The sequence below is a fragment of the Crocodylus porosus genome, unplaced genomic scaffold (genome assembly GCF_001723895.1).
Source record: "Crocodylus porosus isolate Cpor-Errol unplaced genomic scaffold, CroPor_comp1, whole genome shotgun sequence".
NCBI classification, from domain to species: Eukaryota; Metazoa; Chordata; order Crocodylia; family Crocodylidae; genus Crocodylus; species Crocodylus porosus.
In genome coordinates this window covers 11,047,110-11,074,107 of record NW_017728914.1, presented here as the reverse complement: position 1 = coordinate 11,074,107, position 26,998 = coordinate 11,047,110, and the positions used below count along the sequence as shown (strand labels likewise).

Below are 26,998 nucleotides of genomic sequence, written 5' to 3'. Positions count from 1 at the left end.
TCTGCAATGTCTCCCACCTCCCTGAGTGCTGTGGGAGGTGGGGAGACATTGCAGATCTGGAACCCAGGGTCAGGGGAGTGTGAGCAGACTGGGTGAGAGGGGGGCAGGGGCAGGGGCAAAGGCAAGGAGGACCCTCCCTGAGAGCTACTCATCACCACATGGCCAGGACTGGTGTGGCCTGTGGCTCCGCTCCATCCTGTCAGCGATGGCATGCAGCTCTGGGCAGCATCCTCCGATGGTGGTATGTGCCATGCAGGCACCAAGCTGGGACCTCCCACAGGGAGGAGCTGACACTACTGGAGGCCAGCAGCGTCATGGCCAGCTACACCTCATGGCTGGCCTGGGGTTGTTGAGCTGGCAAGGCAGGCACTGGCCAGAGCTCCCCAAGCTGCTGGTGGAGACTGCAGCTGGAGAGTTTGGCGGAATGAGGCAATGGATGCCTGAGGGGCCCTCCTCTGGTGATGTGTCACTGGAGGTACCAGGCCAGAGCAGGGACTCAGGCAGGCCACCTGTGCTGTTGTAGAGATCAAGGCTGTGGCCTGGGTCCCAGGCCAGAAGGATGGCTGCCAGTTGCTGTGTAAAGGTCATGGACTTACAGGCACTTCTGGACTGATGACTGTAGATGGTCATGATGACCCACTGTGCCCACAAGGCCTTGACTTCTGTGCAGCACTGCTGCACAGACCAGTCATGCCCATGCTCCTGCATCCATCCTGACAGGGCCTCATAGATGTGGGCATTGGCCCTGTATCTCCACCTTGCCCCACAGTGCCACAAGGTTGCTAGTCTCCTCCTTGGTCCAGTTGGGGTCCCAGGTGAAAGGCATAGGCACAGATGTGGGCATGGGCCGGGATGAGGAGAATGAGGCCATTGTGGGTCCTATGCTGGCTCTCTGGACCACCACACAGCTATCCCCATCCTGCCAGGCCTGGGCAGCTGCCTGCAGTGCCCAGTGCAAATGCATGGCACAGGACTGGCAGCCACATGGCAGAGGCAATGCCCTGCAGTACCTGCAGGCACAGGGCAGGCTGTTGGGGGTGGGCTGTGGGCAGGTGGCACTGGTCTTGCTGGCCAGAAGCTGCCTGCAACTGGGCCTGTGTGGGCTGACTGGCCTGGCCTGAGTCTGCAGCACCCTGTAGCATCCTGCTGACCTGGACAGCGCTGTCCTGGCAGCCTTATGATACTGCAGTACCAGGCAGTGGCACTGCAGTGCAGGCAGGCTGGCAAAGCTAGGCTGCAGCCTGCCCAGGGGGATACATAGCCTGGAGTGCCCTCAGGCTCCCTTCTGATGTGCCCCATGGCTCAAAATGCCTGCAGGCTTTTAAAACCTCAAGCAGGGGCCCTGGGAGGCTCCTAGCCCAGAGCCCTGGGGCTAGCTTGAGGGCACCTCACCAGTGGCAGGGCAGAGTCGGAAACAAACTTGGTCTTGGGTCATGTCTACAAGTTCGTTACTGTGCAGTAACTAATCCTGCTTAAATTTATTACCTGCATTTGCAGACAGCAAATTTATGCAGGATTAAGGGTTTTTACAGCCCAGTAAGCATGCACATGTGTAGACATGCATGCTTACTGTGAGGTGAAATACGCTACTGTGCAGTTAAGCATCTCATACAGATGTGCCCAGCAAGAACTGAAAACTTCTGCAACAGCTCTGCTGCTGGCCGGAATACTTCAGTCAAAGCCTATACACAATCTACTTTGATCAAGTCTTACTACAAGGCTGTACTGAGACCTACAAGCTGGTACAAACACTGTCCTGCAGTAGAAATTTCAGAAGAAAGTGCAAGCAATCACAAAATGAGCAATCTTAGAATAATCTTCCTATATTGAAAATTGTAAAATGATGGTTTTCTTATTCATATAAATGTCCAATCTTATGTTAAATTCTGGTTAATCTGCCACTCCAACAGGAATGTTAATGAGCAAATTATCCAGTAGTGACCAATTGTTGAGAATTGATAATTGGGAGAACTTAGAAGGGCAGAGGGGCACTGGCATGGAATCATAACGGCAAATTATTCGATAGGCAAATTAATCAGATTTCACTGTAAGTGCAGGCAGTTCCACAAATTAATTATATATTACAGAAAGTGCATTCCCTTCTATCACATGTAAATTTGGTGCATTACTATTTCATTTTTATATTAAGACAGGTAGATACTGTCTCCTTTTTATTTTCTTTGAATACTGATTATAGAGTTTTTGTTACTTTCATACCTCTAAATCATAAACTAAATCATTCCCAGATTTTCAGTCACTCTTTCCATATGTACCTTTTCCCATGTTTCTAGTCATTTTCATTATTCATTTCTTAATCTCTCCTTTCTGCGTTCAGCACTGAACTGTGTCCCCTATCTGAGAGCAAACAACCATTGATTTATATACCTGGCATTAGAATATTTTTTGTATTTTCTGTCTCATTCCACATGAATTCTAAGATTTGTTTGCCACTGCATTTTTAAGCAGAGATTTTCAGTGAGTATCACACAGCCATCCTCATGCCTTTTTCCTGAGTTAATTTAAAACTCAGCAATGTATAGGAGTAGTTCAAATTATTCTTTCCAGTATGGATTACCTAATGGTAAAGCTCACCTGCCATTTTGCTGCCCGTTCACCTAGTTTTGTCATGATAGTATACAGGGACTTTTCTAGTCTTAGACTAAATGATTTTGTCACTTTCATGTTCCCTCTCTTTTTCTGATCACTAATAAACAATATTAGTTCAAATACAGAGCCTTGAGGACAGACTTTCACCATGCTTGAAAACTGTCCATTTATTATTGATCTTTATTTCCTGTTTCATAACTGACTTGTGACTTTTTTGATCAGTATTACTTTTTTATGAGTATTACTTTTACTTCAAAGCCTCTTTCTGAAAAACATTTTCCGAACTTCCTAAACTAGCCTTTCATACGTTATGTCATGAAATACTGTCTCATCCAACATCTTGTTGACATACCCAAAGAATTATAATGGATTAGAGAGGCATGATTTCTCTTTTATAAAAACCATATTGGTTAATACATATCTTGTCATAAGCACCTTACATGAACGTATTGGAGGTCAAGCTGAAGAATCACAGTTGTCCCATCTGGCTTCAGCTTCCAAAATTTACAAATAAGTCTGTTTCCTAACTGGTTCAGTCTTTAACTGAGTATTTCATTAGGTTTCAGTAAGATACACTTCTCTATAGTTGTCTTCTTTAAGTTAGAATACTTGGTACCGATGTATACGTTCATAAAGGCCTAAAAATTCTCAGATGTGTGTCAGGCAGTCTGTGTAATACATTACTGTTTTAGATCTCTGTAGTCATAAAGGCAATCATGTTGAAATCAGTTGGGCAGCTTACATGTTTAAATTTAGTCCCAGGCTGAAATGTACAGAAATTGTTTGGTTTCTCTATGTTTTCCTATACTACCAACAAGAGTGTACTAAAGTCCATTGTCCATCTGCTGTGGTTGTAAGCTCTTATTCAGATGAAGTTTCACAGCTAGAACAGCAAGGAAGTTTAAGGTTCACAATGCAGTAGTCATCAATGGCTCAGTGCCAAACTAAGTATCAGGTGGGGCTTCTAACGTTTTGTCCTAGGTCTTGTATGCCTTAATATCTTTGTTAATAACTTGAAGGATAGAATTGAGTGCACACTTAGTAACTTTGCAGATGAGACTTAGCTGGGTGGAGGGATTCAAAGTGACATTGACAGACTGGGAAAATGGTCCAAAACTAATTGGTTGAAATGCAGTAAGGACAAGTATAAAGCCCTGCACTTAGTGTAGGGCAATCAAATGTAAAAACACCAACTTGGGAACAGTGGTGATGCATAGGGAAGCACAGGGGTGCATGTGCACTCCCTGAAACTTCTGATGCACCCCCTGACAGGCTACTCTAGCCCCTTACGTGATGGGCAGGGCTGGCAGGTGGGAGCACCGGTGCTCCCCTGCGAGCACTGGCCAGAGTGCGAGCACCATGGCACTCCTAGAAGTAGCCAAGGCACTTCTGGAAGTGTCTGCAGCCACTTCTGGGAGCACTGCTGCTGCTTCCAGGAGTGCCATGGCCGCTTCGCAATCAGCCACAGGGGGACACCTCTCCTTCCCCGGTCAGCAAGATTGGTCACAGAGGGATTCCTCCTTGGTCACTGACTGGTCACTGCAGGGGCGCGAGTAACCCCTGCTTGGGAATACCTGACTAGGCTGTGTTGTAATAGAGAGGATGATGATAGACAACTTTGTATCTGAAGAGGACAGAATAAACAAGAAGGGACGTATAAAAACCACTCGCTAACTGTGAAGGTGGTTAAATACTAGAATAGATTACTTAGTGAAGCTGCAGAATCTCCGTCATCTGAAGTTTGCAAGATGGACAGCTATTTGGATGAGAAGGTTTAGATCAGGAGTTAGCAATCTATCCTCCGTGGGCTGGATCCAGTCTGCAGATGTGGGGCTTCAGCAGCACTTGGCAGTGGGCATTTCCTGTGCCACAGCACAGAGAAGTGATTGTGCCAAGCACTTGCCTCCTTGTGCCACGCCAAGGTAAAGTGGTGACAGCAGTGGCCTGGCACCCTCCTGCCCACTCACCAAGCTTTGCATCATTCCTTCCTGCTGCCTGAAAAGGTTGCCAACTGCTGGTTTAGATTTTATAGATTTCATAGACATTAGGGCTGGACAATCATCTAAATCATTATTTAAATGATTCTCTGACTAGATGCCCTCAGGTCCTTCCCATCCCTGCTTTTCTATGATTCTATGATAATGAAGAAACATTTTTCTGAGCTGTGTCCTGCCTCTTGCATAACACCAGCCTACACTGTAACTTGGCTCTCCACAGTGCTATTATTCTGTTATTTTCATGAACACAAGTTTGATACAAAATGCAAGACTGACCACACAGAAATCACATTCTCAGATAGGTTTCTTTCTGTTAAACTTTAAATGCAGGTTCATCTTCATGTCACCTAAAACTCAGTAGTTTTCACTGGCTATAAAGTCTCTGGGTATCATTTTTTGGTGAACAATGAGCTATGACTCCACTTACCTTAATCCAGTTGTAATGACGTATAAATATTAAAATAAGCATTTCTTCATTACAGATAACTCTGTAGGCCAAATACTGTTCTCATTGGGCATGTCTAAATGAGATGCAACTGCACAGTTGTTACTGCACATCTATTTAGTACTTGTATTAGCACATACTAAATAAATGCGCAGAAACTGAAGTTACTGTGCAGTAGTGTCGACAAATGTCTTTTAGGTAATGCTACTGCTCAGTAGTGTATACAGGAGCACTATCCATGCTGTGACATGCTACTGCACAGTATTTTACTGCTATCGCACAGTCAGTGTCTCATGTAAATGCACCCAGTGACAGTCTAAAATGATGCAATTGATTTTAAAAGGAGTTTCTCTGGATTGACTTTGTTTTTTCTCTAGAAAAATAGGAATTCATAAACATTGCCAGTTTTAAGATACAGCATGATGAACATAATCATAATGCTCTTGAAGACTCTGTTTCATGCTAATTTTAGCAAGAATATGGTGCATTTTAATGTACCATATAGAGAAAAGTCAGGTATATATGCATACTCATTTTGCTCTCATAACTTTCTCCATTAGCTATGACCATGAAGGACGACTAACCAATGTAACACGCCCCACTGGAGTGGTTACCAGCCTTCACCGTGAAATGGAAAAGTCTATCACCATAGATATTGAGAATTCCAATCGAGATGATGATGTTACAGTCATTACCAATCTTTCCTCAGTGGAGGCTTCCTACACAGTAGTTCAAGGTACAGACATATACTGTTCAGCATATCATACTTAGACACCCAGTATCCTCCTAAGAATTCAAAGTAGCCATTCAGAATAATCATTTGAGCTTCTGAAATGGTCTGAACACTTCTGAACTGGTAAAAACACAAAACATTTCGGCAAGAGAGAATGACTCCCATAAGCACACTATTAAACTTGCAGATTTTCAGGGCAAGCAGAAGGAAGTGCTGTCTAATTTAGTTTAACCATTACCTGCTGGAGAAGATTCGTTCTGCTGATACATTTATATCAAGTTTGCTTCACTTGCTTTCAATGCAACATTGGCTATATCTTCACTGCCAAAAACAGTGAGGTTTGGTTGCGAAATGTTAGCTCACTCTGTGTAAAATCCCAGAAGAGCAGCTGGGTTTTGCTATGATGAGCTTAAGTGAGGTCAGCTCCCAGCCCTACACCAATATTTATGCAAGTTCTTTCAACTGATTGGATCTACTCATTTTAGTAAAATCAGAATCAGGGCCTTTCATGCTGCAGTGACAAACAGGTGGTTTACTATGTGATTTCATTGCCCATCAGCACTTCAGATAACAAAGGCCCAGTACAGTCCCAGAGATTAGCAATGAAGAAGATTAAACACTCCTTTAGGTGCAACTTCCTGATGTGGACCAAATATTGTAGTGTGCTGTAAAGTCACAGTTACCAAATACAGATTGAAAAGAATTCTGTGGGTGATGTTTTTTTAATTAAGAGATAATGTCACTGGCATCAGAACATTGTTGTAGGACAATAGTCTTCTTCTGACAGAAATGTCAACATTTATAGACTATTATCCTGTGATGCATCCTTTTCCAATGACTCTATTCCAGTTATGCCACATGATTAATTATGTAGATGTTATCCTTTTGTCAGATGGGCATTGATGCTCAGATGGCAGCTGCACACTATACAGGTATTGAAAACCTCTGTTCTGATTGCCTTTCAGAAGGGACCTCACTGGTGTCAACCAGGCAGAGAATAACATGACCATAAAAGTACAGGTTTATTTTTATAACTTTTATCAGTAAGCAAAAAGGCCAGGCATCTGATTGGCTAGCACAGCTCTTTTGTAGTAGATTGAAGAATGCCACGCACACAAAGGGTTGTTGCTGCCAGCCTGTATTGTTGGAGCATCACAGGTTTAGGATTTAAAGCTAATCTATAATACCCTGCCATGTGTCTGCTGGGAGGGCAGTTTTTAAACAGAGAAAGAAAAAGAAGAGGGGCTTACTTTCTCATTCCTGACAAAATTTCCAACAGAAACTTTTTATAACCCAAAATTTAATAGGCTTGTGGTAGATCCAGTAGTTGAATTAAAATCATTTTTCCTCTGAGTTTTGCTGATTTTAAAAATGCATTCACATAAATTATGCTGTGAAAGACATCAATATACATTTTGATTTATAATTAACAGTAAAGGGAAAATATAATGGGATTTTTTTCTGCAGGCTCACAGTATTAATATGGTTGTTCTTTACATAAATCAATAGCAATGGTAATTTCCACTGTATCACCATGTAAGTGGTAATTGCAAGCAGACTTCACTTGACATCAACAGAAGTGCCATGAAAACCCATCAAATTAGGTGAGATGTTCTTTTTATGACTAAAGTAGCTACGTAATTTTCTTCTCTCTAGATCAAGTGAGGAATAGCTACCAGCTCTGTAATAATGGCACTTTGAGAGTGATGTATGCCAATGGAATGAGCATTAGCTTCCACAGTGAACCTCATGTCCTGACCGGCACTGTAACCCCCACCATAGGACGGTGTAATATTTCCCTACCAATGGAAAATGGCTTAAACTCAATTGAATGGCGACTAAGAAAAGAGCAGATTAAAGGCAAAGTGACTGTGTTTGGAAGAAAGCTCAGGGTAAGTGTCATTACAAAATAGTGTTTTCTCCTCTATACAGACTCCTTTTCCATATGGAAGGTTATTTTATTCCATTTTGATTCATAGATTGGAAGTGAATTAGATCCAAGTTAAATATGAGGATAGTCAGCTGTTACTGGCTGTAGAAGTTCTGTCATTAGAAGAGGATGGTAAAAATGCCTAGTTCAGTGCTAGGACCCCACAGCACTTGTGAAAATGTAGGCTTTCTAACAGGAAGATTGATGTCCTGACCCTTGGGGGTCTCTTGCAGTACATACCATTCTGCATAAGAATTAGTCCCATGAGCCAAACAGAATCCTTGTTTGCCTAGCTGCATTCTACTTCACCTAAATTCCAGTAACCATTTCTATGAGACAGGTATTGTTTTTATTTCCTTTCCTGAATTGCCTAATTATATAAAACAATGGTCATTTTTTCATCCCCATTCCCCTAAGGTGCCCAAAGTTTCAGAGGTGGATGAAGTGGCCCCAGGATGCACAGACTGGAAAGGATTTAGGACTAATGGGGTGAAAAAAGCCATGACCCTGGTTCAAAGCCCATTCAAGTCAATTTAAAATTTTCTATTGATGTCATTAGGTATTTGATCAGGCTGTATAGGCATAGGGAGGTGGTGTTAAAATTAGATATTCTGTGTTAAATTAAGTGCTTCGTAATTTGCAGGTGCAATATAGGATGTTAACATTTTAATAGTTTTCTGTTGTCCAGTAGTTAGCTAATTCTCACTGCTGACTTATCAATCATCTTTCCTGTTTTCCTTATACTACTGCCCATTCCTTCAGAGTCACATGCTCTTGTAATTTTCTGGTAGAAGACAAATTTTTAAAAAAGGAATGAGATTAGCAGCTAAAGTCTTAATGACTGGATTTCAGGGCTGTATAATTGATTTTTGATATGCTGTACTCCAGAAGTTGATTATTAAGATAAATCCGCTCTGCATGTTGACTAGGTCTTCAAAACAAAAATAAATGAGGCCCTAAAATAAAGTGGCTATAATTCTTACTCTAAAAATTAAAAACTTAATGGAGGTACTTGTGGTAATTAGCTAAATGCACAAGTCTTAAAACTGAAACCTTTCCAGAGTTAGATTCTCTAGCATCATGTTTATGCAAATCAAAACACAGCTTTATCTATCAACACCTCAACATTTAATTGTCTGCTGTTAGTTCCTGTAACAATAATCACATATCCATTTAGCTCTGTTAAATGAAAATCACCATGAGATTATAATAGGTTGAGTGGACTGAAAATGCAATTTGAAAATGAGGGAGAAAGCATAGAATTTATTTGCATCTCATTTATTTTAATTCATCTTTGTAAACTGTTTAGTGAATAAAATAAAACAATTGTTTTGGAAAATTGTGAGGAAGCACCTGGAAAGCAGGCTAGGCAGAAGGATGCAGTAATGTGGGATATAACAGTAGCAACAGGAGAAAAAACAGGAATCGGTAGATTCTAGTGGGTATTTAAAACCAATCTGAACACACACGTACCTCCACAGTGAGGCCTAAAATTAGGACCAAGACCCAGAACAAGAGGAAAGTGGAAGGCTCTAGTGCAAGAGCCTGACCTTGTATGGGATTAATGTCTTAAGGGAAAATACCGTTTTTGGTATTATGTCTCCCACTTGAAATTTCTTATGTAAATATGGGCAGCAACTAGAGCAAGAAAACAATCTGAAGTGGAAGAGGAGTCTGATACAATCAGTTCTTGATGACTGGAGCTCAGGTACTGTGTGGTGAGGGGTACCAGTACAAAAACCAACATAAAAAGATTATTTGAGTATTATGTGCTAGCAGGACTCTGATAACAAACTCATTTGTTTTCTTCTGGACAGCAACCTCCTGCTGTTTAACACACAAATAACCCCTTGCAGTATATCCCATCAGCTGTATGGTTGCATATTAGTAATTCTATACTTTATCCCAGGCGTCTTCTCCAATACAACAGTGTACCATTAGCAGTGCTTCATCCTTGTAGTTTACCCTTCTCATCAAATCATTTGAACATGATTTATGACTTTTCAGCACTTAATTTCAAGCTAAGCCTCCTACATGTGTATTAACCATAATGCAGCTGCCTGAGCTCCCTAAGGGCAAGAGAGATGGGACTGCTAGTAGTGATAGCAGAGAGAATTTTGGTGGGGGAAAGGGTCCCAAGTGTAGAGCTCATCTAGGCACCAACTCACAGCTGAGATAAGTGTATCTGAAAGGCTATACAGTGGATGTGAAGGCATTATGTCTCCTGCCTATGACAGCATAAATCTCAGCTGAAAGTAGGGAACCTGGCCCCTCAACTTGAGGCCGACTCCAAGTTTATGTCTACCTAGCAAACTGAAGATGTAATTGTAACACAGATCTGTACTAACTTTAAGATGGGTAGCACAGGTAACAAAAGCAGTGAAGACACAGCGGTTGGGCTAGCAACCAGATTACATACCAAGGGGTCCCTTGTTTTCTGGTGAGAATTAGTCAATGCTGATGCCCATCTCTACATCACTGTTGTTACCTGTCCCAGCTCTTGCTATAAATACATCTTTATTTGGATATGCATACACTTCCAGAAAGCCGTAATGAAGCAAAAACCTATTCTTTACCTTTACATTATCCACTTTATTGTCTACTATTTCATTATCAAGAGTATGTTGAATGTCACGCAGGAAGTGTAATACAGAGCCCTACGGGAGGTTCCACTCCAGGGATTTTTTACATACAGTGTAAAAACACTTAAGTAATTTTTGTTGGAAGAGCCATTAACCATATTCTGGAAGGACTCTTCTCTATTGTGACTTACACAGCAACAGCAAAAGGAAGAAACAGATGCGTGTGTAGGTAGCAGAACAAAAGAAAAATAGCTTGCTAGATAATCTTCAGTCATGATATTTGTAATAGTGTTATTAGTGTTCCCAAAAGAAGTAGGAGTTAGTCATTTGTTTGGGTTTCTATATAATTAATATGACATTGCAATTATACTCTGTGGTGTTGAGTATTTTACAAATGAAAACCAAGTTACTGAGTTATCAAAGCAGGTGCTGTTTTATTCTCTGAGTAATGTTTATGTGTGCGTAACTATTCTTCTGTGTAATGATTTCAGAAAGCTAGTGCTTCACTTCACTATGACAGAAAACCTATTAACCTTCATGAAACATATTCAGTTTCTTTTTGTGAAAAAAGAGAACATTTCAACTCAGATTTTCAGACAAAGATTATCTGTTATGAGGTTAAAAAAAATATTAAGGATGTAAAATTCATATAAGAGAGCTGGATTTTCAGACTTTTAGTTCCTATTCACTCACTGCCTGCAAAAATTACCCAATGTGGAAGAACCCACATGCCATCCATCCCAGAGGAAGAAACAATGCAGGAACACTTTTGTTACTGGGCTGTGACGCTAGATTAGCATCTCCAGAGGTTCAGAAAGCAACTTCATAGTGCTCCCAAACCTGGTTTTATTGCTCTTCTGTGTTTTCCAATTATGTAATAAAGCAGAATGTCATTATTTAGTGTTACAAAGTCATGATGCAGTGCAGGAGAAAATCCAAAGAACTAGAGGTCCAGAGGAGATGAGACCTAAAACCTGGAAATTGTATTTAAGGCTCTCTAATTATATAATAATTAACTTAAAAATGCCTTGTAATGCTCACATAGGAAAGCTGGTAATATATTCACTGAGCTTATTTGAGAAGGGACTTTTCTTCTTCAAAATACGGATATTCTGAGATTTTTATGAGAGTTCAGAAATACACTAGAGAAATTTCCCTTTAATTTTATGTCAGTTGTCTCTGATACGTTAATATCTGAGTAGTGAAAGCTATCTTATGCTTCCCAGCAGATCTTTACAAAGCAAGGGATTTCCATACACAACTGACATTCACACCAATTTTATGCACACACCTCTGAAAGTGTGCCCACTAGCTTTGAGCTTTGCTTCCAAGTCTCCTTTCCCATTAGATCCTTGAATAACAAATGGGATAATTGAGCATTTCCAATGTATTAAACACACACACACACACACACCTCTGTATCGGAATTTGTATATGGCAATATCAAAACCTTCTCTAGGAAATCCCACATGAAGAGCTCTTTCTAAGAGTTACCCACTGAGGAAATGAAAATAGTGTTAAAGAATTTTACTAATGGGAGGAAATCAGAGGAAAATGAACGATAATTAAAAATAATTATTTCTTTATGAACACAAAATCATATTAATTTTAAAATTGCTTTCTGTATAGCTGAATTCCTACAGAGGAATTCAGTAGGGTTGGGATGGGAATTGGGCTTACCCTGTCAGTGAAAATAACTCGGAATAACTTTCATGTCCTCTAGGATGGCTCAGGGTTAATTTACATATTGTTTGATGTGCAATTTAAGTTTGGATAAGAAAAAATTTTGCTTAATCAAAGCTACTATAAAATATAAAGCTGAAGCACAAATTCCCAGGAACTGACGAATATTTCTTAAGTAGTCACTGCTGTCAAAAGATATCTATTTAAAGACTTCTTCTTTATTAATGGTGCATTTACAATTAAATTAGTTAAGAAGCTTTATTAGATTATAGCATTGGCCTGGATCTTTGGCTCAGCCTCCAGTGAAAATATTTATCTCACTCATTATAGAATTTGTAGCAGCAAACACTGTAGTTAAGGTTATGTATGCCATATCTATAACCCCTTGGTCCTGTTTTGCTTATAAGTTTCAAAAAAGTCTCTTGTGGATTTGAAACGTTTCATACTGTACTTTGGTTTTGAAAAGTTTAATTGAACAAAGCAGGAAAGTGAAATACATTTACCCAATCTAAAGAAGTTTTTTAAACTTTTTTTGTACCCAAGGTTTTTTGTGTAAATCCAATATCTTTTATTAGACAAACTAAAATAGTTGGAAAAATTCTTCTTAACAAGCTTTTGGGTCCAAACATCCTTCATCAGGCTGAGGAAGCATCTGCAGTTGGTCTGTGCTTTTTTGCTTCTTAGGGAGTCACATTTGCAAGATGCTGGGAGTCCAGTTTACCCAGAAGTACTGTCTAGGATTAGAGCTCAAAGGCTCAAAAAAGGAATGAACTTGCAAAATAGTGCATGTGTTGAGCCTATAAGGAAAAAAGCCTCTGAGTTGATCATGGAGGGAATAACTAAGAAAGTATTAAAGCCAGGAGTTCCCAACCTGGGGGGTTCAACCCCCAGAGGAGTCCAGCAAATCCTTCTTTATGGTTAGGAACAGATGTTGTATTTATCCCTGGATAAGTTGTACTTCTGTTTGTCTGGGAACAAAAATATTCCCAGGATTGGTGTGTACACACATCACCCTTCTAATCAGGTTTTAGTGAGTTGCTCAATTCAGTACAGGTATCCCAGAATTTTCTATCCTTGATTCAATGATGCAATCCTGGGCTACCTATACAGACATGCTTGGCAATATCCCAGGGTAAACTGTTATTATATCTTATCCAGGAAATGTTTTTTAGGTTTTATCCTAGGACAATGGACATAATGTCTGTATGGCTGCACTTTGTCCCAGGATAACATGGTTTATCCCAAGACAAATATGATGTCTGTTCACAGCCAAAAGCTGGATATAAAGATGCACATTATTTTTTATATCATAACTTAGGGTTGTAATAAGGAAAGATTGAGAATGATTGTTGTTAGCAGTAGGAAAATGACCTCTGAGTATGTTCAGTGGTTAGCTGCTAAATGCTAGTAGCCTATATTTTGAGTAGTGGGTGACAGTATAGCTGTCAAGCGTGACAAGCCTAGGGCTTTCTCCTGGGGACTACAACTAAGCCAGGCTGCGTGGATGTTGCAAATATCTCAATAAAACCGTGGGGTTAGGGAACAATTGTGAAAATGAAGCCATTACAAATCCTGTAAATTTTAGTAAGTTTTGGAACATTTTATTTTTATACTTATTATTTTCAATGTAGACATTAGCACAATGGGTTAGTGCTTACTGATCACTGAATACAGCCTATTTCTATTTGAATAGGTCCATGGAAGGAACCTGTTGTCCATTGATTATGACCGGAATATACGCACAGAAAAAATATATGATGATCACAGAAAATTTACATTGCGGATAATTTATGATCAGTTAGGACGTCCTTTTCTTTGGCTACCCAGCAGTGGGCTGGCTGCTGTGAATGTCTCTTATTTCTTCAATGGACGATTGGCTGGACTTCAGCGTGGTGCCATGAGTGAAAGAACAGATATAGACAAACAAGGCAGGATTATATCCCGCATGTTTGCTGATGGGAAAGTGTGGAGTTATACATACCTGGAAAAAGTAGGTGACTCAATTTAAACTACAACATTCGCTACAAAGAGACTGTTCAATTACATGTTCTTTCTGGCCTTCATCCACAAAATTAATCTAGAAACCTTGGTGTTCCAATAGTTAAGAATTCTTTTGTACCTAATCTGTGAATCTTCTAGTTTTTCAATTAATCAAAGGACATACTTTCTTCGTGGTTCAGCTCCTCCAATATTTCCATAAAACAGAATAGCTCACCACATAATAGCATAAACTAACAGGATAAATTTTACTATTTTAAGACTGAAAATGCATGACTAAACCTGGCAGAATAGCCAGTAGCAGCAGATAACTTATCTGTAATCATTATTTATTAAGTGAAAATATGGTAATTCATCTCTAGTTAGCCTAGTTTAAGACACTTTGATCTTGGAAGTTTGTCTAATACTTAAAAACACTGCATGTTATGTTCCCTCCTCCACACTATTGTTTAAGTATGCTAGAGCTGTTCTTTATGCTAACTTTTCTACTTATGTATTATGGCAATCAGTGTGAATTACAACTGCCAGAGGAGATATAAATTAACACATTAGTCTCACTTCCCACAGAAAGTAGTAAGAGACCCAAGATGCTGATACAATGTGCTTCAGCTCCTTGTATTTCCTTCTCAGGAGCCATGTCTACACGAGAGACTGATTGCGCAGTCATTACTGCGCAGTAACCCGCATTACTACACAGTAGCAATGATGAACGGCTTTTTTATGACAATGACTGCTCAGTAGCCTAAGACTAATGTGCAGTAGCATCACATCATGGTTTCTGCCAGGCAACACTACTGTGCAGTAGTCTCGGGCCACAACACAGGCAATGTCTTGTGTAGATGCGGCTGGGGTTGATAACCTTCTCAGACTTGTTGGCAGTATATTCATACTGTGGGTCAGCACTGTAACCTGAGATTTAAGTATGGCTTTTGTATTGTTGTAACAACACTAAAACCTACTGGGTAATGTTTAATCTAAAAGTATTTTCCCTGATAAGTTTACAAAAAAAAGAAAGTGAGAAATAGTGAAATTAAATAATCATTATCTTTTTTTTAATAGTCTATGGTACTACTACTTCAGAGCCAGCGGCAGTACATCTTTGAGTATGATTCCTCAGACCGGCTCCACGCTGTTACCATGCCTAGTGTTGCTCGACACAGCATGTCTACTCATACATCTATTGGCTACATTAGGAATATTTATAATCCTCCTGAAAGCAATGCTTCAGTGATTTTTGATTACAGTGATGATGGCAGGATTCTGAAAACATCATTTTTAGGAACTGGGCGACAAGTGTTCTACAAGTATGGAAAACTATCCAAGTTGTCTGAAATTGTTTATGACAGTACTGCAGTTACTTTTGGATATGATGAAACTACTGGAGTCCTGAAAATGGTGAACTTACAGAGTGGTGGCTTTTCATGCACAATTCGATACCGTAAAATCGGTCCACTGGTTGACAAACAAATCTATAGGTTCTCTGAAGAAGGCATGGTCAATGCGAGGTTTGATTATACCTATCATGATAATAGCTTTCGAATTGCTAGCATCAAGCCTATAATAAGTGAGACGCCTCTTCCAGTTGATCTTTACCGTTATGATGAAATCTCTGGAAAAGTAGAGCATTTTGGCAAATTTGGAGTCATCTATTATGATATAAATCAAATCATTACTACCGCAGTGATGACACTGAGTAAACACTTTGATACCCATGGACGCATTAAAGAGGTTCAGTATGAAATGTTTAGATCACTCATGTACTGGATGACAGTCCAATATGATAGCATGGGAAGAGTGACTAAGAGAGAACTGAAACTTGGACCTTATGCCAACACAACTAAATATACCTATGATTACGATGGAGATGGGCAGCTCCAAAGTGTGGCAGTAAATGACAGGCCAACCTGGCGTTATAGTTATGATCTTAATGGGAATCTTCATCTCTTGAATCCAGGAAATAGTGTCCGATTGATGCCTCTACGGTATGATCTTAGAGACAGGATTACACGTCTGGGTGACATGCCATACAAAATTGATGATGATGGATTCTTGTGCCAGCGAGGCTCAGATATATTTGAATACAATTCCAAAGGTCTCTTAACAAGAGCTTACAACAAAGCAAGTGGATGGAGTGTTCAGTACCGTTACGATGGACTGGGGCGAAGGGCTTCTTGTAAAACTAACCTGGGGCACCATCTTCAGTACTTTTATGCTGATCTTCACAACCCAACAAGAGTAACACACATCTATAACCATTCCAATTCAGAGATTACCTCTTTATACTATGATTTACAAGGCCATCTCTTTGCAATGGAAAGCAGCAGTGGAGAAGAATACTATGTCGCCTCTGATAACACAGGAACACCCTTGGCAGTATTTAGTATTAATGGCCTCATGATCAAGCAACTTCAGTATACTGCATATGGAGAAATATATTATGATTCCAACCCTGACTTCCAATTAGTTATTGGATTTCATGGAGGATTATATGACCCTCTGACAAAACTGGTCCATTTTACTCAGAGAGACTATGACGTTCTGGCTGGGCGCTGGACATCTCCTGATTACACAATGTGGAAAAACATCGGTAAGGAGCCTGCTCCATTCAACTTGTACATGTTCAAGAGCAACAACCCTCTCAGCAATGAACTGGATTTAAAGAATTATGTAACAGGTGAGAACTCCATATCAGTTCTTTGTTTATATATTTAAACTAAATGTCTTTATGCTTGGAAGTTTGTGTTGGAAAAGGAAATTGATCAGATTTCTCCATCCTAGGACCCCCCTCTCTTGTGTCCCTATCACCTGCAGAGCCCTTCTCTCATTAAGGTAGAACCACTTTCCCTTTAGACAAGATGAAAAGGGCTGCACGATCTTGATCCCTAATACTTGTTTCTTATGCACTGCCCCCAAATTAAGAGTCCATGAAAGGGAGAACACACTTGGTAGTGAAGTAAAGAGGAAATCACTTCCAAGTAATAATAATTCTTAGCTTTTATATAGTACTTGTCATCTATGTCTCAAACTCCTGCCCAAAGAAAAGTTCAATTATCTCTGTTTTACAAATGAGGAAGCCAAAGAAAAGAGGGAAGGTGATTTGCCAGAGTCACCCAAGAGTGGCAGGAATTAGGATGCAAGTCTCTTGACTCCCTGTCCATCCAACATTATCCTCAAAATTGTATGATAACTTTAAATATGGCTCTGGCTCTGGTTGTACACTAGCATTCTTTTAAACCACTGTTCCCCCATTCAAGCTTTCATATCAAACAGTGTCCTTTGGTACTGTTTTAAAAAGAGAAACTTGTTTAAAATAATGTTTCCCCTTGGAAAACTGAGAACTTTTGGGGAACATCTGTAGCGTTGCAATGCAAAAAACAGTAATTTTCATTTAGATTAAACATATATCAGGATTGAGTTAAACTTGTAACCTCCTCTTAATTAGTACTAATTTGGCACTTAGTAAAAATCACATAGAACTTGAAGTAGCTGCTAACACTTATTTTAAAATGAAAGGTAATTAAGATATGTTCAGGAGAAACTCTTTCAAAGTTAAATCTCTAACACCTGGTAATTAAAGCAGAGGTATCATTTAACAAATAATCAAAGAGTTGCCATAATTTTAGTGGCAGTTAGAACTTCAAGTGAAATGTGATTTTTTTAAAAGGAAAGCAATATTAGGATGTTGGTAGTTGTTTCTGAATACAACTACACTATAGGCATAGCATTCCTTAGGCCCTACAGCTTATTTGCAGGGTGAATACTCTGAGACCCTGGACAGAGTTAATATCTGAAGTGCTTCAAGTGCCTTTGCATATGTACAAGTGTTACACTTAGATCCCCCTAATCACACTAGGGCAATCTAAATGCCCCAGCGTACAAGTTTTCACTGAGCTGAGGTTGTCCTAAAACTGGTGCATCTGATCTAAAGTTAGTTCTCAGCAGACCTGCTCACTGGCAGACATGCAGGTCCCTGATCTAACTCATGGTACTTAACACACAGTACCATGAGTTAGAGTGACTCCCCCCACCCCCGACCCAACAGACATCCACCTGTTTGGTGGGAAGGGAGGGAATCAATCTCCACTTTGGTACTGATCCAGCAGAGGAGGCTGCATGCAGACTTTCTCCTCTAACTCCCCTCCCCTCCCCGTTATCCCCCCAGCTACGGTGCTGTCTGGGGGAGAAGAGAGGGAAGGGAGCTGTGGGCTGTGGTTTGCCTGACCTGAGCTGCAGGGGGAGGGGGATGAAGGGGGGCTGTGAGATGGGGCCCTCCAATCCACCCATCCCCACTCCAGCTTATGTTAGGAAAACCCCAGCCCACAGCTCCCTCCTGAAGTTCCCTAAGGCACTACACTTTGAAGCACCTTCATCTAATCCCTCATTAGATGAGAGTTAATTGTATCATGCAATCAACCACATTTAAAGCACTCTGCAACCATGCATGTGTGTCTTGGTATGACTGTAGAGCACTTTCAGGTGGCCAAGCATGCATGTCTCTTCTGTCTGCATCCCATGTTCCATGACACAAGTCTGGTTAGTCCTTCAGATATCGCACATTGTACTGTTCCTCACCACCACCCCCAACTCTGCCGCAAGTGGCCTGTCTGGTGCCTGACCAGAACTCCAGCACCCCTTTTCATCTCCTGGTTTGTCAGCACTTTTTATCAATGAGCTCCCTTGCATTTGCTTCTTCAATAAACACTGTCTTTCTCACAACCAGCTGTGTCCTCACTCCCTACTCAACAGCCCTTGGAGACGCAAGTAATCTGTCCACCGTTCCTCAACACCCAGCCACACCAAGTCAGGCAAGCCCGCTGCAGAGTTCGGTCAGGTGCAAGCTACTGAACTTTCATGTTGAGAGAAAGGAAAGCAGCAAAGTGAAAACACCCCTAGTCATAAGTCACCCTCCCCTGTGACCCCAAAACATGAATGCATGCATTTCTTCTACCCACCCCTCACCTCCCGTCCACCATAAGGCAGAGTGTTCACTCCCATCCCCCGGTGTCAGAGACACAGCACTTCAACTCATGCAAGGTGATTGTTCGACTTGGAACATTAGGGCACTGTATCTGTAGACCCCTCTGACCCATAACAGCTGTAAATTAAATCCCAGTCAGTGGCATTTGGGAACAGTTTGTTACATGTGTCCACACCCTGTTTGCTTATTTCACCCTGTTTGAGTTACTAAAAAAATGCTAATGCAGAAGATAGACCCCTTCCTGCTCACTGCTTTGTGCGACTTAGTCTTAAGGCTAAGATGGTGGAGTCACATTACTAGTCACATTAGCTATTTTTCAGGACTTGAACAGGATGGATTCCTGGATGCATATTGCTTAGGCACCTGACAAGTACAATAGCATTGGCCCAGTGTGCCCTGTCTCATCTTAAGAGATTTTATTACATTCAGATGTTATATCATTTTCATTCATGCATCCACAAAAGAAATTCAGGAAAGATACATTAATTGCTTCTATATCATGCATTTCACCATAATACTATAATAATGGTGATGAAGATACTTGCTGCTCTCATGGGCTTCTACCAGTCTTTGGACAAGAAGTCATTATATAAATAGCTTAATTTTCATAAATGAGTAATGAACACAACCTCCTTTATGCACAGCCCTTTACATGCATATTTACAGTCAACTGTTCATTTGTTGACAGTTTTTGCTAAAGGAGAGGATTCCTCCAGCTGTGTAATGATATATTATAAAGAACATTAGAAAAGAAAAATAATGAACTATTATAATGTGTGTGGAGGGAGATTCCTTTTTATTGCTAGATGAGAAAAATTAAAGTAAATTCTTTGGCAGGTAATATTATACTGAATGAAATAAACTGAAACCATAGAAAGGACTAAGAGTCCTACTTTATGGATAGCCATAGGGAAAAAATAAATTAGGTATAATATAATGGGAGATTTGTACAATTATCTTTAAGACAATGGGGGTAGAATCTGTAATGAGTTTTTCAAGGAGGACAAAAGAATCGCTAAAATGTTAAAAAATTCCACTGCAACGAAATCGTCAGCAGCTCAGCACAATCTTAAACATCACACAAACTTTTTTTTAAGAAAGTAAAAAAGCATACATTCTCCCTCACAGTCTCATTTTTCAGGAGAACGAGGGACAGAAAACTGAAGTTTTCCGTAAACATTATTTTTTAAATGTGAATAACTATAAATGTGTTCCTTTTTAAAGCTAGAAAATGAAGGCTGAAACTGGTTTCTGAAAATACTTTGCTCTTTCTAAAGCAAATCTAGTAGTCAGGATTAGCCAGAGCTGCCTCGTTCAGAACCAACGAACAGAACATCACAAAGCTCAAACTGGAGCACATATGCAAGAGACTTGCAGTGAGAAACTCAAATAAGGTCTTGATCCTGCAAAGACTTAAACAGGTGCTTCGCTTTACACTGTTGACTTGAATTCAGCTATTGCTGGTGTCCAGAGTTAAACATTTACATCTTGCAGGAGCGGGGTCTAAAAGGAAAACCAAACTGTACACAAGAGGAATTTTCCAAGTGTTCTTCAAAGCAGTAAATGGGAAGTGTGTCACATCCGCTATAGCTGCAGGAGGTGACAGACATGAGGAACAGTACAGAAAATGTTTACTGATAAAGGATTCAGAGATATTGGGTTTACTGGAGACCTCATATCTCACTAGTCAGCAATTTCTATGAATTTACAGTAATCATTCTTGTAACAGCTCACCGTGGAACAGTATGGTTCTGGGAACTGGCAAATAAAAAAATTAAAAATTCTGAGTTCAAACTCTAAGCTCTTAATTTTAACTGTAGCATCTCTGAGATACACATCTCTTTCTCACTCACTCGTTTATTTTTTTTATTTTTAGATGTGAAAAGCTGGCTGGTGATGTTTGGATTTCAGCTCAGCAACATTATTCCTGGTTTCCCTAGAGCAAAAATGTACTTTGTACCTCCTCCATATGAATTGTCAGAGAGTCAAGCATGTGAAAATGGACAGGTAGGCAGCAGTTTGTGCTGGGCTTACAGTGATTTTGCCAATCTTACCTTGCATACGGGTATCATTCCATGAAAAAAAGAAATATATCAAGGGGAGGAGTAGCACCAAAGAGGGAGAAGAATTATTCAAGCTAAAGGACACTGAGAAAATATGTATATACTGGCCCAGAATACATTTAAGTTAGAAAGTAAAAGAAATCCCTAACTGTCAGAAGAGTGAGGTTCTGGTACAGTCTCCCAATAGGAGTTGTACTGGCCAAAAAACCAAACATTCGTAAGTTGGAGTTTGTTAAGTTTAGGAAGGGGATTATAGGATGTGGTGCCTGAAGTAGCAGGGTATTGCACTTAATAGCTTAGGAAATGCCTTCCAGTCTTATGTTTCTATAGTGCCTAAGGTAAGTAGGGTAGAGAAAAGAATATTTTTAAAGAGTGAAGTGAAATACAGTATCATTAGTTCTTCATTCATGTGCACTTGAGTTCCTGTTTGACTATCAACATCCAAGGGAAATCTCAAGGTGTAATTTACCATCTGTTCTACCTCTATGGTCATAATCTTACGCCTTTGGTGTACAGCAATAAAACCGGTTTGTAGTGACTGTACTGTTTAAAAAAGAGCTTTACTCCTAATGTTATATGGAGAAAGTGTTACTTTTTAAAATTTATTTGACATTTGGGGGTTTTTTGGTACTGCAATTAAACTGTTATCCACTAATGTTGTTTACTTCGTCAAAACGAGACAAAAATATATTCGAAATTACTTATGCAAATAAATACTAGGCCAACTTCTGACATCAGTTGTTAGCAGTTATTCCTTCTTAAGTCTTTGATCCTATAATATGTATATGCACTGTTCACTTTAGTTGTACAGTATATGACTTTGTACAGTATGTAGGCAGGAAGCAACAGCATGAATGGCACTTCTTATAACTTGCTTTTTTCACAGTACTTTGTCACTCATCTTTTTAATAAGGTTTAAAACAGGTCTTTGAAGTCAACATTTTCAAACAGTCTCTGTCTTCTTTGTTTATTCTTGCAGCTAATTACTGGAGTCCAGCAGACAACAGAAAGACACAATCAAGCATTTATGGCCCTGGAGGGACAGGTCATCTCTAAACGATTACATGCCAACATTAGAGAGAAAGCAGGGCACTGGTTTGCCACAACCACTCCCATTATTGGGAAAGGGATCATGTTTGCTGTAAAGGAAGGCCGTGTAACCACTGGCATTTCCAGCATAGCCACAGAAGACAGCAGAAAAATTGCCTCTGTCCTTAACAATGCTTACTACTTGGAAAAAATGCACTACAGCATTGAGGGAAAGGATACTCATTACTTTGTAAAGATTGGATCATCCGACAGTGACCTTGTCACCCTGGCAATGACCAGTGGGCGGAAGGTACTGGATAGTGGAGTAAATGTTACAGTTTCGCAGCCAACCCTCCTTATCAATGGAAGGACTCGAAGGTTTACTAATATTGAATTCCAGTACTCTACTCTACTGCTTAACATACGCTATGGACTGACCCCTGACACACTGGATGAAGAAAAGGCAAGAGTTTTAGACCAGGCTCGACAGCGAGCCTTGGGATCAGCATGGGCCAAAGAACAGCAGAAGGTGCGGGATGGCAAAGAGGGCAGCCGCTTATGGACGGATGGAGAGAAGCAGCAACTTTTGAACACAGGAAGGGTTCAAGGTTACGAGGGATACTATGTACTTCCAGTGGAGCAGTACCCAGAGCTAGCAGACAGTAGCAGCAACATCCAGTTTTTAAGACAGAATGAAATGGGAAAGAGGTAACAAATTAACCTGCTGTCATCCTTTGCTGGATGAATCAGTAGTCACAACTGTTATCTCCTCTCCTAAGGAGATGAAGACCTAAACAGGGGCACTAGGCTGAGCTACTTTGGGATAGTAAGTGGCAAGAAAGCTCACATTTTTTGAGTTAAATGCTACTGTTGAAGTGATTAAAAACCACTTCCTGAAGTGGACTAAAGCCAGACTGAAAACTTTAACCATACAAATTAAAAAGTACCCCTAAAATATTACCCACTTGTTCTGGGTCTAAAGAAAAAAAAAAAGAAAAATAAAAAAGAAGGCCTCATATTATATTACCTCACTCCATTCACATGTGAGCAAACTTTAAGAAATCCAAGAGGGCCACCTTCACTAGACCAGCTGATGAAACAAAAAAAGATTCAGACTGCTTGTTTGATAAATATTCAAGAGGTTTTCATTTAAAGCAAAATACAGGTGCATTTAAAACATGACTTTGGGGTGATTTGTGTGTAGCAACTGGAGGAAAATGATAATGCAAGTGAGAGAGCACTGGAAATAGTAAAGAAAAATATATTTAAAACATAAAAAACCTGCACTTGCACTCAGACCCTGCGTTTGTCTGGCCTGAAGTTTAATTTATTCAAAGAGGGCAGAGTGTAAAGTTGAATTGAAAATGGTGGCTATAAATCACTACAAATAAATTTCATACTCTGTTTGTCTTTGAAGATTCCATTGTGGACAGTATAACACAGTTACAGGGTGTAGTCTGTTTAGATTCAGTAGTTTGTTGGTATCAGTTCCAGTAGAGCTGTGGGCATTGTGTTACACTATTGCAAATGGGCACCACTTCAGATCACCCTGTACATACATCAGCCAGAAGGCACAATCACTGTTTCAGATTTAAAAATTATTAGTGTGTTTGTTTGGTCGAGAAACTGAGACAATCACATTACAGTCACCGCAAAAGAAAAAAAAAACAAGTCTAATAAGAACTTTGGTACAAGAACTTTTTTGTAATATACATGTATGAATTGTTCATTGAGTTTTTATATTAATTTTAATTTGCTGCTAAGCAAAGAATAGAGACAGGCAAAGATAATTTATGGCAAAGTGTTTAAATTGTTTATACATAAATAAAGTCTCTAAAACTCCCGTGAATTATTTGTCTTCTATCGTGGAACTCTTTTAAAAGAGAAATGATCTATCAATGGGCCTGTTTGTATAACCTACTATAGTGGCAGCCATACTTTTTGGCAGCTGTGCCACAAATAGCCCTGGCACCCTTCCCAAGTGCCACTTCAATCCTTTCCCTTTCCCTTAGCTCATCTGCTGTTCAGCTTTCTGCTCCCTGACCAAATTGGTGCTCTGCTTTCTGTTTCCTACCTGTGCTCCCTGCCTGATCTGATGTCCTGCTGTCAGCTCCCTGTCCTATCTGCCACTGTGCTGCCTGTCCCCTCCCCACTCTGCCACATGCCACATACACAGGCTGCCCATGCCACCTGTGGCACATATGGCATAGGTTAGCCACTCTGATCTAGTACATGAAGAATTATAAGTGTGGAAGTGGTAAGCTATCATATACCATAAATTCTGCCAGTACTCCTTCCTTTGAACCTCAAGTAAGCACCACATTCTGATCTAGTATCACTAGCAGCACAGTAACATCAATACTAAACAAACTCGCAAATGCTTTTTTTAAAAGCAGGAGCATTTTTAAACCTGCATGTTGGCAGCTGCCTTGCTGTGTCCCAGGACAGGAAACTGCAAGTCATGCAAAATAAATTAAATATATCTTCTAACTGGATTGTTTATTTCTCCTTCATGCAAAATTGAAGGAAAGGTGAAGCCTCTCTCATATGCAACTAACTGGCCACACCTGAGGCTATTGAAACTGATACATGTGAGTACTCAAAATTCAAGGACTCATAGAAATTAGGGCTGAGAGGGACCTCAGATGGTCATCTGCTTGACCCTTCAGCCCCAGGGAAGGATCAGCTACACCTAAACTATACCTGATAGATGTTTGTCTAACTTGTTCTTCTAGTTAACTATCCTTCAAGTACAAAGTTTTTCCTAATGTCAAACTTAACCCTCATTGCAATTTAAGGACACTACTTCTTGTCCTATCCCTGGAGGACATGGAAAATGGTTTATAACTTTCCTCTCTGAAATAACTTCACGATTGTTAAACTTTCAAGATTGTTATTATGTATCTAGTTTTCCCCTACCCTGCCCCCCTACTCCTCAAGCTTTCCTCATGGGTCATGTTTTCTGGACTCTCTCCAATTGGTCCCACATTTTCCTCCAAATGTAGTGCCCAAAACAGTATACTCTAGCTGAGGCTGTACCAGCACTAATACAGTGGAATGATTACTTCATCTATCTTACTTCATATGTGTCTCCCATTCATGTATACCAGTTAGTATTTGCCTTTTTCCCCACAGATCCATTTCTGCTGTGCATCCAGTCATGCTATTTTTTTTCTTTTTTCTTGTTTTTTTTTTTGGTGCAGTTTATTATTCCTCTGTAAGTGTGGATATCACCAGTGGCTGAATGTTGACACCAATTCAATGTTTGAGGCTACAGGTAAACTTTTCAATGATTCACAAAGTCAGCAGAAGCCCACAAGTTAAGTGTGAGCTTGAATTCATAGGCGAATGAAGCAAAAGTGTGATAGCTTGTGCTTCACTCTTGGCATGTGCATCCATTTTTATTATTGTACAAACCCAAAGCATGAGGTACCTGCTTACTGTGTTTACGTAAGTTGTATACAGTAGAATCAAAGCTCTGTGTTGCTCTGAAGGATGAATGAGCGCACATTTTCTATCCACAAAGCAAGCATTGTCTTTGTCATGCTATAAATCAGTGGTTACCAACCAGTTGATTGGGATAGACCGGTGGATCCTGGAGCCTGCTGAAGTCAATCCTGGGCTGTGGGGGCTGAGTGCACGCATGCGCCACCCACCAAAGCCTAGCAGGTCAGTCGGCAGGGGTGGCCTGGTAGGGAATATGCAGCGGGGCTCAGGGTGTGAAGCCCAGCCCACAGCTGCAGCCAGCGTGAGGCAGGAGACAGAGCTGAGCAGGCCGCATCTGCATGTGGGGCAGGGCAGGGCAGACTGCGGCCAGGACAGTGGCAATGCAGGGCTATGCTCAGACTGGGCGGCTAAGGTGGCAGCACTGGGAGTGGGGCCATAGGGGAGGGAGTGAGGCATAGCCCCTCCAACCCCTGCTCCCAGCACCAGCACCAAGCACAATGTGGGCCAAGCCCAGAGAGAGCAGCTTGGCACAGCCTTCCCCTCCCCTTACCCCTCCTCCCCCAAGGACATGGGGACCAAGGGCTGGCAGGTGTGGGGGAAGGCAGACTGCAGCTGTGGGCTGGAAGGCTATGCCAGGGCTGTTCCCACTGGTCTTGACCTGCACTGCACTCAGTAGCGCCACTGGGAGTGGGGTTGGGGGAGCTATGACCCCCCCATGGCCCTGCTCCCAGCTGCATTGCTTCAGCCACCCAGCCTGAATGCAGCCTGCCCAGAAACAGCCCAACACTGCTGTTGGCCTGGCCCTAGCCCACCCTGCCCTGTGTGCAGATTTGGGGGTACACGCCACCCCCACTGTGCCTTCCCAGGCTGTGTGCCCCATCTTCCCCATAACATCTAGATGAGTTGCTCATTGCTCTGACCCCCGCCCTGGCTGTGGAGGGCCTCCTACTTCCTCACTGCCATTGGGGTTGCAGATCAAGGCACCAGTGGTGAGGAAGGGAGTAGGGCTAGGGCTGAGGCCTCGATCCCCGCCCTCCCCCATGGCCCTTTCCCCTCCCTCCGCCTTTCCCCATAGACTTACCTGCTGGGCAGAGGGAGAGAGCGGGATAGATCTTTGGTTCCTTTTAAATTCCAAAAGTGATCTCTGACCAAAAAAGGTTGGAGACCACTGCTATAATTGTTTTATTCAGCTGTAGTCTTCCCCTAGTGTCCCAGACCTACTGAGGCAAAGTCTGTACATACTAAGAAATCCCTAATTTTGCAAAAGCCCCATATAAATCAGTGAAACTACTCATGAAGGAGAAGCACTCCTAAATGTAAGACTACTGGTCCACTGATATAAACAACGCACAAACTGCAAACATACAGGCTAGAGACAGACATTCAAAAAGTCTGAGAACTGAATTGATTGAATCTTTGCCGGTTAGTGTAACCTGGCTAGGCTAAATCAGTTGTATAACTGGACAGACATCCCAGAAATGCAGGCCCATGTCTGCAGTAGCTCAG

The 26,998-nt window shown here is 41.0% G+C and overlaps 1 protein-coding gene across 3 annotated transcripts in view; it reads left to right on the top strand.

Moving 5' to 3' along the window:
* TENM2 (teneurin transmembrane protein 2) overlaps positions 1-23,894 on the top strand; it is a 1,069,972-nt gene extending 1,046,078 nt beyond the window's left edge. For all 3 annotated transcript variants that reach the window (XM_019534873.1, XM_019534872.1, XM_019534874.1), the window contains 6 exons: positions 5,610-5,785; positions 7,439-7,674; positions 13,671-13,967; positions 15,035-16,649; positions 20,830-20,960; positions 21,996-23,894. In XM_019534873.1, the coding sequence (XP_019390418.1) occupies positions 5,610-5,785; positions 7,439-7,674; positions 13,671-13,967; positions 15,035-16,649; positions 20,830-20,960; positions 21,996-22,757 (3,217 nt within the window). In that variant the 3' untranslated portion in view covers positions 22,758-23,894. The remainder of the gene's footprint in view (positions 1-5,609; positions 5,786-7,438; positions 7,675-13,670; positions 13,968-15,034; positions 16,650-20,829; positions 20,961-21,995) is intronic.
* The last annotated feature ends 3,104 nt before the right edge of the window (positions 23,895-26,998 follow it).